At 39.4% G+C, this 14,060-nt stretch overlaps 1 protein-coding gene across 2 annotated transcripts; it reads left to right on the top strand.

Annotated features, from left to right (window-relative positions):
- The first annotated feature begins 717 nt into the window (after nucleotides 1-717).
- Nucleotides 718-7,218, top strand: LOC118776362 (protein-lysine 6-oxidase). Of its 2 annotated transcripts, XM_036526677.1 has the most exons (7): nucleotides 718-1,599; nucleotides 1,764-1,872; nucleotides 3,162-3,299; nucleotides 5,163-5,319; nucleotides 5,720-5,815; nucleotides 6,197-6,312; nucleotides 6,996-7,218. In XM_036526677.1, exons 1-7 carry the CDS (start codon nucleotides 939-941, stop codon nucleotides 7,000-7,002), a joined length of 1,284 nt encoding a protein of 427 aa, XP_036382570.1. In that variant the 5' UTR covers nucleotides 718-938; the 3' UTR covers nucleotides 7,003-7,218. The 2 variants fall into 2 exon arrangements, with proteins under 2 accessions (XP_036382570.1, XP_036382571.1); XM_036526678.1 differs by lacking the exons at nucleotides 718-1,599; nucleotides 1,764-1,872 and adding an exon at nucleotides 2,058-2,126.
- Nucleotides 7,219-14,060: the final 6,842 nt, after the last annotated feature.

Genomic DNA, 14,060 nt, shown 5'->3' with positions numbered 1-14,060 from the left:
AGAACTCTTAGCTGCAAGAACGCAAGTGAAAAGCAGGCCATCTGCAATGCACTGCTGTGGAAGTACAGTAGCACGAAACAGTTGAACAGTTAAAATAATTTCTAAAACGACTGATTACAACATATAGTTTAGTTTAGCTATGTATAGTGTTCGACTTGTGAGGCACCTTACCAATAAGACTGCAACAAAAGGAATTACTTTGAACACTTGGTGATAATCTGGCAAAAGGACTGAATTGTCATATATATATCTATACTTATACTTTACCTAATGCACTTGCAGTACTTCTGTATGTGTGTGTCCATCTAGCTGTGCCCCCTACCATAAGTTCGAGTATAAAGACCAATTATTTACAATGCCCACCGTTTCAGATCCCACATGTCCAACTGAGTGTTGAAGGCACTGCTGTTTTTCCACTACAGGAATAATAAAATATATGAAAGTGCAGAAATGAAGCATTTTCTCCATAATAATTCTACCTGTAACGAAAGGGGGGACGCACCAAGTGAACAGCAATTGCAGCGAACCTATAAACGTACCACATGACACGAATCATGAAGTCCAAGGACTGTGTCAAACCTCACGTTTCTCGTCCATTACGTGAACTAGAGAACCGATCTGCCAAAAAGAGCTTGTGTAACTTTGTAACGGTTCCAGAAACTTTAAAATTCGACCCCTCCTCCTGCGCGCACTCCACACACCAGCAAGCAAGAGAAAGATGTGAGATTGTCTGGACAACAGTATCTACTTTAATGTAAGATTTTCAATTTTATTCAATGCAATTACTTGAGGAAACTTGGTTAAGTTTTTTGTTTTTTCTTTTATAGAGTCTCATCCTCAAAATAATGACATTCATTTTTGGCTTTTGATTTACCATCGAGATCTACAATTTATCTAAAAGTTTTCACACACAGGATTCAGATTGTTTAAAAACAAGGATGAGGGCACATGTTGACGCTGTATTATATTTATGTACACATCTGTGTTTCTTGAGTTGCGTTTTGCACACAGTCTACACCCAGCAGCACCATGCGACACGACCAGGGAATCCTCAACAAGCAGGTGGTTTAAGGCAGAGAATTCAATGGGAGCACAATGGGCAGGTATTTAGTTTACTGAGCCACGGATCCGAATTCCAGCCACCGAGGCAAAGGGGCACAAATCCAGCTCAATCAAGACCCATCGTCATCACTAGTAACAATAATGAAACGGCGGAGGAACCAGCTGTAAATCCTAGTGGTGCGCAAAGACAACATCAAACTTCAAGAGCTTCCTCAAGGCGACCAGGTGCAAGAACGCATGCGGGCGGGTGGCAGCCGCCGCGATCTGGAGTTAACAGACCCCAGGACCGACGGGACAGTCGAGATCCTGAGGCACGAACAGAAACAGCCTCTAATGCCGCTAACAACCACTCTGCATCGAATTCTCCTCCACTCAGTAACTTGAGACCAGAGGATCCCATGGTCGGCGACGATCCTTACAATCCATACAAGTCCGTAGATGATAACAATCCGTATTATAATTATTATGACACATACGAGAGACCTAGACAGCGGGGCAGGCAAAGACCAGGGTATGGAACGAGATACTTTCAACATGGTAAGACATTTATCATTTTTAATGTAATATTTAGTTTTTTTGTGACGTAGAAATTAACCAATTCATTTTTCAACATTTAGAACATTGCATGACAATTATATAAGTCCTATCCAAATGTTTGCGCCGCACTACAACAAATAACTTGCTACGTGAATGATCCACAGGTCTACCCGATTTGGTACCAGATCCGTACTATGTACAAGCTTCAACGTATGTCCAGAGGGTACCTATGTATAACCTAAGATGTGCTGCCGAGGAAAACTGCTTGGCGAGGTACCGTCTCTTGGGAGCGCAGTTAAAGAGAGATCCTCTTTTTCACTAAGGTTCCATGTAGCATAAAGTGCATTTCAAGGGAGGAACCGCAGAAAACAAGAACACTGACTCTGGGTTTTATGCGAACCTCTACCACAGTATAAAGGAATTTGGAAGCTTGAGAATTTGTAATACGAGCGCAGAGGGGAGAACATTGCAACGCTCAACTGCGTATCGGATGGTTTTCCGTATATTGTCGCCTCCTCTGTCTGAACGTAAGCATCCACGGGATTTTTCGCATATAAATACTCATTAAAACGATGTCACAGTTAGTCTATGACATCAGGAATTCCCGAGTTACGTAATAATATATAATGCAAAGGAGAGATTTATCAACATTGACAAATATTTCTCTAGAGGAGCCACCCCTGGGCACAAACGGCCCCTAAAAGTTTCAGCCCACGTTTGTTGAAACTACAGTGCATGCAATAATGTGACACAGCTGGAGGCTCTGTTCTCAGCTTTGGGAAGCCACAGGAGGAGAGATTTATGAATTGTTTAAAATGTGAGGAATTCAAAAAGTGGGGCATTTATTTTGTCGTGACGCTATTTGTAATGATACAGCATCTTACAGTTAAGACAACATATGGAGAATTTAATATAGATTGAAATCGCTTTCAGGCTGCTTGGTACAAACGTAACAAAGTTTCATATTGTCAGCTTTTCCTGGCATGTGTTGCACATTATGACATCAGAAACCTTAGTGAATCTGGGGATGGTATTTCACTTTATGTGATTGCATCATAAAGGCTTGTTTAGGCTGTAGGCAAACGTGTTTTTTAGTGCATCAGTCATAACCTGTCTGTAGTTTAAATATAACACCCTTGGGTTTGTTAATGTTCCAAGAGGCGTCTGAATGGCGAATATGGGCATTTTAGCCATGGAAAAGTGGAAATCCCGAAATTGCAGTGGGGTTGGTTCTGCAGACAGTTTAATGAGCACAGAGCTTACTGGAATTGCTACTGTTCGGCTGGTTGTTTCGCAGTGCCGATATGAATTACTGCAAAGCACATTTATACCTGAACAAACTAATTCAAATTGAAAGTCAAGTAAAACATGGATTCTCTCATTTGAACATTGTAATATATTTGGATTCATTTACAACAGTGGGATTTCTCTCGACAACAACAGAACTGTATACTTTAATGCAAAATATGCCCTATGGACAAGAAATTGAGTGGAAAAAAGAAATAAAGTTAGAAATGAATGGTTTTGACATGACGTGTTCGCGGTGTTTCGTGTGTCTACAGCACAGCCTACAGATCTGAGATCAGAGACTACGACACGCGCATGCTGCTGAGGTTTCCACAGCGCGTGAAGAACCAGGGCACGGCAGACTTCCTACCGAGCAGGCCACGCTATGCGTGGGAATGGCACAGCTGTCACCAGTGAGTCTCACATACCCCACCTGGACCGCAGCTACGTGGTTTCTCGCAGATTGATCGGAATTTTTACCTATGCATGGAATACAAGAGAGTTCTTTCGAGAATTCCACGCCCTGTTCATTTAAAAGGAATATCTCACTATAAAACAAATTGATAAAAATGTGCGCCTCCAACACACTGCGTCCTGCATATACACCAGTGTGTTTTGATTGCCGGCGAGCTACTGGCGAACATTTTGGTCTGAGAGACTTTCGTCAGAACATACGACATCATTTGATTTAAAACGAACAACATTTTTTTGGTGGAAAAACAGGAAACGGAGGACTCCATGCATCACATTCAAGTGGCAGGTATAGCAATACCCATCGTGCTATACCTTAATCTCAGGTGTGATCCGTGAAGTTTAAACTATGGATTAGCGATTGGACCCTAATAACGCTTCATGATTTCCTTGATGGGTGGCGCTAGCATGTTCAGTCAATCACTGACTTTTTGAATATAAAGGCTTTGCTTTCTATAGGAAAATACCATGCTTGTTTCAAATCAGTAAGCCCTAGAGGACACATGGTAGCCTCACCCATTTGAGGGTCCATGAACCCACTCTCCCATGACTATAGTGTATCTCTTTTATTGGTATTGCCTGACCAATGACCAATATCAGCTGCTATAATATCAAAAGTGAAAAGTCAAAAGTTGTTAATGTGTGTTGACCAAAACACTAGCTAGCAGCTACCTGATGCAAATTGATGCATGTGATCAGTTCTGTGACATAGGCCTTGGTATTAAAATCCTTGTGTTCAGAGTTTATTGCACTTCACTGAGACTTGTCTTGGTGTTTGAGTGGGGCCTTGGTGTCAAGTGGGGCATGAGCGGTAATCTCAGGGTCCTCAAGTGGGCACCCTCCCTCCTTAATATTTCTTTCTTGAGCCCACTGTGTCTCCAGAGGGCTCAACAGTGAGGTCTGGTGTCCCAGATTCACCCTCTTCCATATGTACGTGTCCTCTTGATGGCACGCTTTGGATAAACGTTAGGTGAAAATGAAAAAATTGCGAGGAAAATAATCCCCCATATAGCCAATGTGTTTGTTGACAAGCACTTTTCACTCATGGACATCAAAACATTGTTATTGTATGATTTAAGCTGCATTAAAACTACTATGTACAGTACTCATTATGGTAATGTAAATGTAAGATTAATTAAGCTTGTTTGCAATATGCTTCTCAGTCAAAAATGAGAGAAAGTGTACTTTATTTTAAATAAAGCTTTTAAAGACAAATATATCCAGCAGAGTTGTGCATTAAAAAGGGACAAATATTGACACAACAATGAATAAATTAACAGCGGAAAGGTCTTGACCAGAAAGGAAATTGCTTCTTAGTTCTTTAACAGTGAATATTACAAAATGCATGGACACTACAGAACATTATCAGGAATTTACACACAGGGAGGAATTTAAACTTTCCAATTTGCATTTTTACTGCACTTGGACTAACAGATTTGAAGAATTAATTTGCTGTCATTTACATAACACTTTCTGTTAATTTTTGCAACCACTAAGCTAATCAATACTTCAAAATGAGCTTATAATGATAATTAGTCAAGCTGATGACATAAAACAGATTTTCAAATTCAAATTTATGAGTCAAAGTTAAGGATGAATTGTAAAATGGGAGGACCGGATTTACCCTTTGCTTTTTAACACTCACCAGCCCCAAGCTCATTTTAGACTTTACCATGGAAGTAGTTTGTGTGAGGAATACCATTCCTTGCTGCTTTGCTCATTAACATGCATGTAGGTGTATATACATGTGTGAGGAGTGGAAATACATTAGCTCCCATCCACAGCTGCAGTTATTCATTTCCCAGGCACTACCACAGCATGGATGAGTTCAGCCACTATGACCTGCTGGAGGCCAGCTCACAGAGGCGAGTTGCTGAGGGCCATAAGGCAAGCTTCTGCTTGGAGGACACCTCCTGCGACTATGGGCATTACCGGCGCTTCGCCTGCACTTCACACACTCAGGTGCGCTCTTGTCAAACGGTGTCATTATCTTGCATTCCTCCCTAATACCAACCCATTACAGTAAAGTCTTACCATGATCGCTTTCTTCAGACACCACTGCACATTATGGCTACTCCAGTTAATTGCATGTGCCGAAAATAGGCACTGGCAGAAAAACACATCGCTTTCAACAGATCCGCTGCAGTGAATAAATCGCTGTCATAATGTGAAGGGAGAAATTGCAATTATGAGTTAAAAGTGGAGTGCTGTGGTGTAACAAAAACTGGAGCAAGAGTTGCAGTGAAATGTTGCAATCCTGTTTAACTTGCCACTGATTTGTCTATCGGTAAAGTTGATGGGTGATTTTGAATGGCACTGTCATCTATTGCTGTGTGGATGTCTGCTGTCTTATATATTGCAGGGATTGAGCCCAGGGTGCTATGACACCTATAATGCAGACATTGACTGCCAGTGGATTGATATTACTGATGTGGCACCTGGAAACTACATCCTCAAGGTACGTCACCTGCATTTTACTTTTTTATCATAGTGATGAACCCTCGTCTGACATATGCAAATGAAGGTCATGCAGGGGCATCATTTATTGCAGGACATTTGACACTGCAGCACATATACTGACGTGAAGTGAAGTGTGTTTTCATATTGAATTAATTATGAAAGATGAATTTATTTTAAAACCGAGGTGCATTTTTTATACTTGCTGTATCAAATTAGTAATCTTGACAATGGACTAAAATGAATGGTCTGCAGGTTGTTACAGCTATATAGCTGTCTTTCTTACACCTTGCATACTGTTGTCCACAAGGAATACATTTTGATAGTAACTGAAACTTGATATCTTGGATCCAGTGATGTACAATGTATATGATTGCTACAGATCAGCGTGAATCCCAACTACCAAGTTCCGGAGTCAGACTTCACCAATAATGTTGTGCGCTGCGACATTCGCTACACTGGCCACTATGCCTACACGTCAGGGTGTCGACTTTCAGCGTAAGTCCTTTGCCTTTTTAGCAAGCCCTTCTACTACGTATTTACCAACTTAATTGCTCGTTTATAGTTGTGTTTTTGCTCATCGGGCACCAATGTTTGAACTCATGTTTGAACGTTTTGCATGTGTAATGTATTCTGTGGGAACAGTGTGGAGCAGTAGTGAGGGAACTGGGCGGACAGCTAGAGGGTTGCGCACCTCAAATGAGGGACGCTGTAATTGTGCCTTCGACTTGAAGTAAACATGCAAAGTATAAGCTGTGTAATTTGAATGTAATTGTGGTGTTAACTTTGTATCCCACACTTGGTGCGACTGTATCGCTGCTGGAATTTAAAAACCACAAAACTGTAAACTCTTTCTCATACAAAACCACATTTTTCCACAGGTTGTTACTTATATATCTAAGCGCTAACATCAACTGACTATACTGAACTTTTGACCCCATTCTTACCGCTGGTATTTTGTTGCTGCTTTCAGTGTGCTGAAGGCTTTTAAACATGCCTCTTGCTGCCACAGTTTCTCTTTCATTTTGACAACAATAATAATTTGTTGATGTAGAGTGTTTAGACCTACCTATGCTAATGATGTTTATCATCGTGTGCCTTCAAAACAATCATTTGCATATTTCTAGGGATAATCATAATTGTAATTAATATATATAATAAAATTTCTGTTTTCTTTTCAGATATTAAGAAACTTCAGGTACCTTGACTAAAGGATGGGAAAGCCATGTATTATCAAAGCCAAGACAAGACTCAACAGAAGGACTGCTTTGTATCATGTCATTATAAAATACTGAATCAATAACCTTTTTGAAATCATAGTGAAAAAGCTTTAAAGAAAATGGGACTTAAATTCCTAGTAAGAGGTTCACTGACCATATTTATTACTTTTATAATCACACTTTACACATGCTATTTTCTTTTATTTCTAATAAGTAGAAAATATAGTGAAATAGAGATATGTAGAAATGGAAAAATACCATTACAGCTAACTTTACTTTATGTTGTGTGTAACTGAAAAAAATGTAAAAAAAAAAAAAAATCCCCACTGTTTATACAATTTAATCAAAAATGAGAACTGGCACAGAGATTAATTAGACAGATCTGACATTATTGGTGTCAAATGGCAACCATAGTACAGTGTTACTTTTCTTCTATGACAGTGACATAATATCTGTGTCAATACGCATTCCTGACTGACTTAGGATCAGAACTCTAGCTGCAGTTTCTCTTAACAGTGATTCAAAGGATTTTGGTGCTACATTAAGATGATAGTATTTAAATACCACTTATGTTGGGGCTATAAGGGACTTTTGCAATTTTTGTTGCTTGTTTAATGCTACAAAGTACTGTAAAAAAAAAAAAATTCGTATCTTCTACGTATATTTTACTGCAATCCTAACTGCGGTATGTGTTATGCATTGTATGTAGCTCATATTATTACTGCACATCCCAGTCTATTGTATGACAAAGGGTCTTAATAAACTGTTGAAACTTCGAAGTGACTGATGTACTACCTGGTTAAGCACATACATGTATCCTGTTGTACCTAGTAGTCTGACACCATATCAGTGCAGGCACCTGATACCTGATAGAGGTATCAGGTGCCTGGTGCCTGAGACTATTTAGTTTGAAATCAACTGCAGACGTGTTGGACTGTGTACCATAATAGCCTGTGGCATACTAGAAAGTGAAGTCTGTGTTCCACTGCCTCAGCTATTTATTCAGTTGGAGTATCAAAAATATTTCTAGACCAACTGTTTGTTAGCATTACAATTTTGCTATTGCAAGTGTAGTAATGGGAAGATCAGTTGTAAAACTGTGATTGTGTTCTCTGCTGTAGAGGTCCCTGTGAGTCATCCAGGATTATATTCTTCACAAGCTTTTTAAATCAACCGTGCCACCTGTAAAAAAGACCACAGTCAATGGGATATGGGGCATTTTGTGGTATTTTTGGGGGAACTTATTAGGACCAAATAACAAAAAAATAAATAAATAAATAAATAACAATGACGATGTGAGGTTAAAATTCCAAAACAAGCCTGAAAGTGAAACAATTAAATTACACATTTAGTTCCAAAGGAAAAAAGGTACAATGTGTTTACACTGCAAAAGGGATTTCCCTGAATACCTCCTGTGGAAACATTTACAGGAAGGAAAACCTGAAATATCCCCAGTGAGCAAGCCAGAGGCAACAGTAAGGACCAATTCCCTTCAAATTATGACAAATGACACCTCAGGGGGTGGAGGATCCTGACTGACAAATAATGCCTGCAAATCCAGGAATTATGTTTATGGACATCATTCAACTATGGTTGACAATGAAGCTTAGTTTCCAGCCTTTTCACAATGACACAACAGACACATTTATAGAATGGAGTAGCAAATATTTGTTATGTGTTAACATGAGTGGGGTCAGACGTGTCTTGTAATGTAATTACACTAATTGCACTTTAGAACAGACCAAACCAACAAGTCCAGTATGTATAACATACTGTATGTAAAAGGAAAGGGATCTAGTCAAACTATTCATGTACATTATACTGACACATTATACTGACAATGATGTGTGCTCTTATTGAAACTGGAAGAACTGAAATATCAAACATTGCAGGTGATTACTGTGTTCAGTGTCAGTAAACAGACAGGATCATCTCCATCTTGCATCAACATGCAAACATTCTGTCATAATGAATGGCCACATTCATTAAATGCTGCTTACAGCAAATCAGGTTAGCTGATTAACTGACAATTGCCTGTCCCTCTGGAGCAGGAGAAGCTGCAGATGGCATTGACTATCCCCATGGAAACAGAAACACAGTTTTATTTAGGTATGTCTGGATACATGAGCGGAAGCAGACCGCTGGTGCTCGGTGCGTGTGAGACTCCAAGGTGCCACGGAACACGAAGGGAAGAAGGGAATGCGGAATTACACAAAATGACGGACTTAAAAAGAACAGGCCACAGTAATTACCATTCATAAAGTGCCCTCAGTAGCACATAAACTACTGCAACATATAATTTGCTTTTTGATTGTTGAGCAATGCCGGGTGGCCTTGAAAACAATCAAAAATGATCCTGCAGCACTTGACAACCACTGGTCCCAAACTGTCCATGCTACCATGCAACACTCACAAGTCACAAGGTTACACATGCTCATAACTAATTCCTGCAACACAGAGGCTACTAAGGTAAGATTTCATTCTAGATTCTCTTTCCCATATAAAATCTGTCACGTCATTGTACTGCTTAAGGGCTCTGAAGGCTAGGGCCCCCCACCTTTATTTGGCCTTTTGCAGTTTCCAGCGTTGCGAGAAAGCTTGCTGAGATCCTTATGAACCAATGAGTTATAGACGTTTATTGGGGATTATGAGCTCTTTTGGGTTAAAGGGGCAAGCCCTTTTAACACCTCATAAGTTTGAAGTAACGCTTTGAAGCTGAATTGCTGTTTTACAGGCAACCAGTGAGGCACCAGAAGAACTGATTTAACATGGTTAAAAATGTTTTATTGAGGAGTCCCGCTACAGAAATTTGCAAGAGTTACAGGTTGGTTAGGGTATAGTTTGGGTTGTCTGACATTCATTTATTGCAGCAAGATAAATGAAACAAGTTATTTTTCTACGTCTGATGGAGGTAAGTGGTCTCTTGGTTTTCAGACATTTCTAAGATGAGAAAAGGCTTCTCTATTTCAAATAAAACAGTCAATTATTACAACAAGAGTTGTCACCACATTAGGAGTCACAGAATAGCCATATAAAATTTAAGCTGCCTTCAGGCATCTTGTTGCAAAGACCTTTATCTTAGTTTTATCTGAGTTAAAGACTAACAATGTATGATGCCATACAATCATTAATGTCTTTAAGGCACTGTTTCTTCATTGGAGGCTTACTTGACTTTAGATTTAGTGATTCAGGAACATGCCCTTTTCATACAAAAATGTGTTAATGGCATTTAGGAAGGGCTGGCAGAGAACATGGAGAAACTATTTTACAAGCTTGGAAGAAATTGGACCTAACAAGAGTGTAGGCGTTTTTGGTATCAGAATTACTTATGAGGAAGACAATTTCAAAGGTCTGAGTCTGTCCTAAGAGCTTGAAAGTCTGTTTTAATGAGTTCTAGTGTGGGTAGGGGGCATAATACTGAGAAGTGTGTGTGTGCCACACTTAGAATTCAATCTCCAATATACAGGTATTTTATTCCTCTCCCTGGCTTCATTGTTGCTGTTTTTTTTAAAGATTAATATATTCATTCAGTGAGTTCTAGTCTCTTATTTATATAATTAGCTAATGTGAAAAAGATAATAGTCTTTATCTTCCTCTATAGCACATAATATTAGGATGAGTTTTTACATATTGCTGTTTTTACTTAAAGTAGTGCAACCAAGATGCACTGCATTTCATCTACAAAGAAGGAAAATAAAATTATAAGAACAAATTAAGCATATATATTTCACATAATTTATGTGATTATACCACTTCTGTATCTTTGGTTAGATTCCACATCTCTCACTTGGCTTCCTGTTGAGCACTTATTGTATACCATAATTCCGACTGGACCATGTGACGGCTTTTCCGCTAATAAGGAAAGGGGACCTGAGATCTTGCTAATCTCAGCAGCTCAGCTTCTGCCAAAGAACGCAGTGCCCTGCAATACGACCTTAAATCTTGAATACCTTGTGAAAATATTGGTTTGTTGTTTGTACTAACATGGTACAGTAAAAGGTAGTTGACATGCTCTTAATTGCCTTGATGTTACATGAGGAAGACCATGTCCATGAATCTTTCCTTCTTGATAAGACATGCATCATTACATAGTCATTACATATTTGTTGACAGTGAAGGTTAGAAAAAAAATGTAGCTCAACATGACATTAAAAATAAAATCCTTTTGAACACATTGAAATTCATTGCACGCATATCTACCTTGAACTTTGCTAAACTCAATGGTACCCTCTAGTGGAATGAATAGCATGCAGGGATGGGTGAGGGTTGAAGCCGTCTGTTCAGTATTATACAGTATTATTTTTTTTCCATCAGAAATTCAAACTGATGACATCTGCCCTGGGAAAGATGCAGTTTCTCACAGCATCAAGAGAAATCCTAATGCAGTCATCTGAACGTATGGTGGATTTTTTATATTTTAGATTTTACAATGTTTTACTTAAATGTTCAAAATGTCTACTTCAAAATCAATGTTGTGTTACTTTCACAGATTTCACTGACTCTCTGTGGCTATTGAATATCCCATGACACAGGCAGAAAGGGGACTCTCAGTGTTGTTGCAAAATTCCTAGCGTGTCCATCAAAATATGCCAAACATTACTTAGCAAATAATTAGGTGTAGGACCCACGTAAGTGTTTTCATTCACAACAGTACTGTGAGATCAAACATTCACTTTTCACTCTTTGAGTCGCATGCAACAACAATGTCTTACCACATACAGTAATCTACTACCCTGGTCTGTCTCAATCCAGAACTATGACAGACCATCACATGTAACGAAATGCCCAGTCAGTTCACAGTTTCTTGACACACTTAGGAGGTCATGTACCCGTGTAATTTGAACTGTTTGCAATTACTGGTGATGAGAATGTTATGCTCATGATTTAACAGGAGTAAGAGCAACAAATGCACCATTATGGATCATCTCTGGACTGCCCACACTTAACAGTGGATAACAACAAGAGTTCCCACCAAGTCTGAGGGTCTGCTTCTAAATGTAAGGCCAAGGTGTGGTACAAAACAAATTTCCATTGTTTTTCTGTGAAACAGGATTGCTCTCTTTGCACGCTGATTCTTGGGCTAAATTGAATGGAGTCAGGGACATGAGTTTTATGGATTGCTGAGAAGCCTTTGATCTTATCCCACACCTCCATAGCTACAGGGTTCTTTTCTGACCAAAATGGAGGTTTTGCACTCTGACCTTCAGTCATGAGATGTGTCTCCACCAATGATTTACTCAAGAAATGCTCAGGGATTGTTTTACAGGGTAACCACTAGAGGGCAGCACTGCATTAAACTGCACCGATTGCGAATTTCCTTTAGGCATTTTACCCCTCCCTCTCCAAAAAAAAAAAAAAAAAAAAAAAAATCTAGAAGTGATTGTTTGATTAAAGGAGAGGATGCAGACAGAAAACATCAGGGTGTGGGAGGGGGTGTGAGCTGGGAGCAGTAGTTTTCTCTTTGATCATTTATTGGAGGATAAGTGATTGAAGTGATCAGAATATTTAACACATTTAGCAAACAAAAGTAATTTGACTGGTAATATATGGAACTTCATCACTTCAAAGTAATGGAATACGAACAGATAAGGATACTCACTTGATATATTACAATCAATCAAAGCTGAAATTTTAGAATATTCATAATGAATGAAGTCTGATTATTGCATGTTTCAGAGAGATCTCAGAGGACCTAACCTACATTTCCCCACAATAATTTTGAACGGGACAAAATTAGAACTTGCTTTATGCCTTTTTATATGCATGTAGACTTTGCCTGACAGATTGCACAAAGTAAATGAATAATACATAAGGCCCAGCTGCTTGGATAATATGTTTAGATAATACCATACTCATTATAATGTCAATTTTGAAGAATCAACAAAGACAACAACAACACATAAACAAGTCCATTGTTTCAAGTACAATATTCTATTACAATGAATAAACTTATAACAATTTTAATTCCCTCAAACTACACTATTATTTTCTCCTATATTAGATCTAGTTCAAAGCTTACATTAAAAGGTAAAGCAGGATGGCTGTGTACAAAGCCATTGTAAGGCAACCTCCGGCAAATGCAACAGTAATGAGCTTGACTTGAGAGCAAAGGTTCCTCTATCAACCTCTAGCAAAGGCACAGCACGGGATGAAAAACCCCACAGATCAAAGGCAGGCTGGTAACACGGAGCATGACAGGTGGCAGAGGGAAATGTTCAGCGTGGTGATAGGCCTACACAACAGTGTCGCCTCTCCATCCTAAATGTCTCCTCTTAGTTCAAAGTCAAAGTGCTTTTATCGCCACACAACCAATGGGCTGGTGTAATTTGTCTTGGTACAGCAGCTTATATATATTAAAGAGTGGACAGACAAATAGCAATACAGTGTACAAAAGATAATGGGACATAAATACAAAATGACCAGTTCAGTCCATGGAAAGTGCATTGCACTGTAAAGTGCTAGTGAGAGTCCATCAGAGTTGCTCAAGGTTGTTATTGCTATAGGGAAAAAGGTGTTCCAGTAGTAGGTGACGTTTGAGACAATATATCTATACCACTGACCAGAGGGAAAGCACTTGAATTTTAAAATAATACCTGGACAGGCATTGTTAGCTTGATGGGTATTGTCCATCCCCTGAACCTCTCACCATAACTGACACATACCTAGTCCAAGTGCCTTGTTAAGACAATGCATGAACTAAATGCCTAGACTGGGCAGAGTAATTTCTACGTAACTGCTGCTGAGAGGTACAGATGCCTTTGACAGGCTAGGGTTTCATTTTCAGGTCTTGTTGGAACTGACTCAGAGGAGAGAGCGTGGCTAGCAAATGTGTTGTGGCCCTGTCTCAAAGCTGAGTTTATATTCCACAAATTCTGCTTGAGAAGACACCAATTGATTGTGGAAAGGTGCCATGGCAAGACAATATTGAGGAGTTTTTGCTGCAGCTTCAGTCGGCTAAATGGGTATTTCTCAGAACAGGGCGTTACCTAGTGACCGCCACAGGACTGGAGTGGGAGAGGGGAGGAA

This window comes from Megalops cyprinoides, chromosome 4, assembly GCF_013368585.1.
Source record: "Megalops cyprinoides isolate fMegCyp1 chromosome 4, fMegCyp1.pri, whole genome shotgun sequence".
Classification (NCBI taxonomy): Eukaryota; Metazoa; Chordata; class Actinopteri; order Elopiformes; family Megalopidae; genus Megalops; species Megalops cyprinoides.
The sequence above is the reverse complement of the archived record's forward strand: the minus strand, read 5'-3'. Positions and strand labels throughout refer to the sequence as shown.

Coding starts and splice junctions, on each gene's coding strand:
- LOC118776362 (XM_036526677.1), top strand. CDS start 939: ATGAGGGCACATGTTGACGCTGTATTATATTTATGTACACATCTGTGT. Junction 1,873..3,161: donor GAGGAAAACTGCTTGGCGAG/GTACCGTCTCTT, acceptor GTGTGTCTACAG/CACAGCCTACAGATCTGAGA. Junction 5,320..5,719: donor CCTGCACTTCACACACTCAG/GTGCGCTCTTGT, acceptor TATATATTGCAG/GGATTGAGCCCAGGGTGCTA.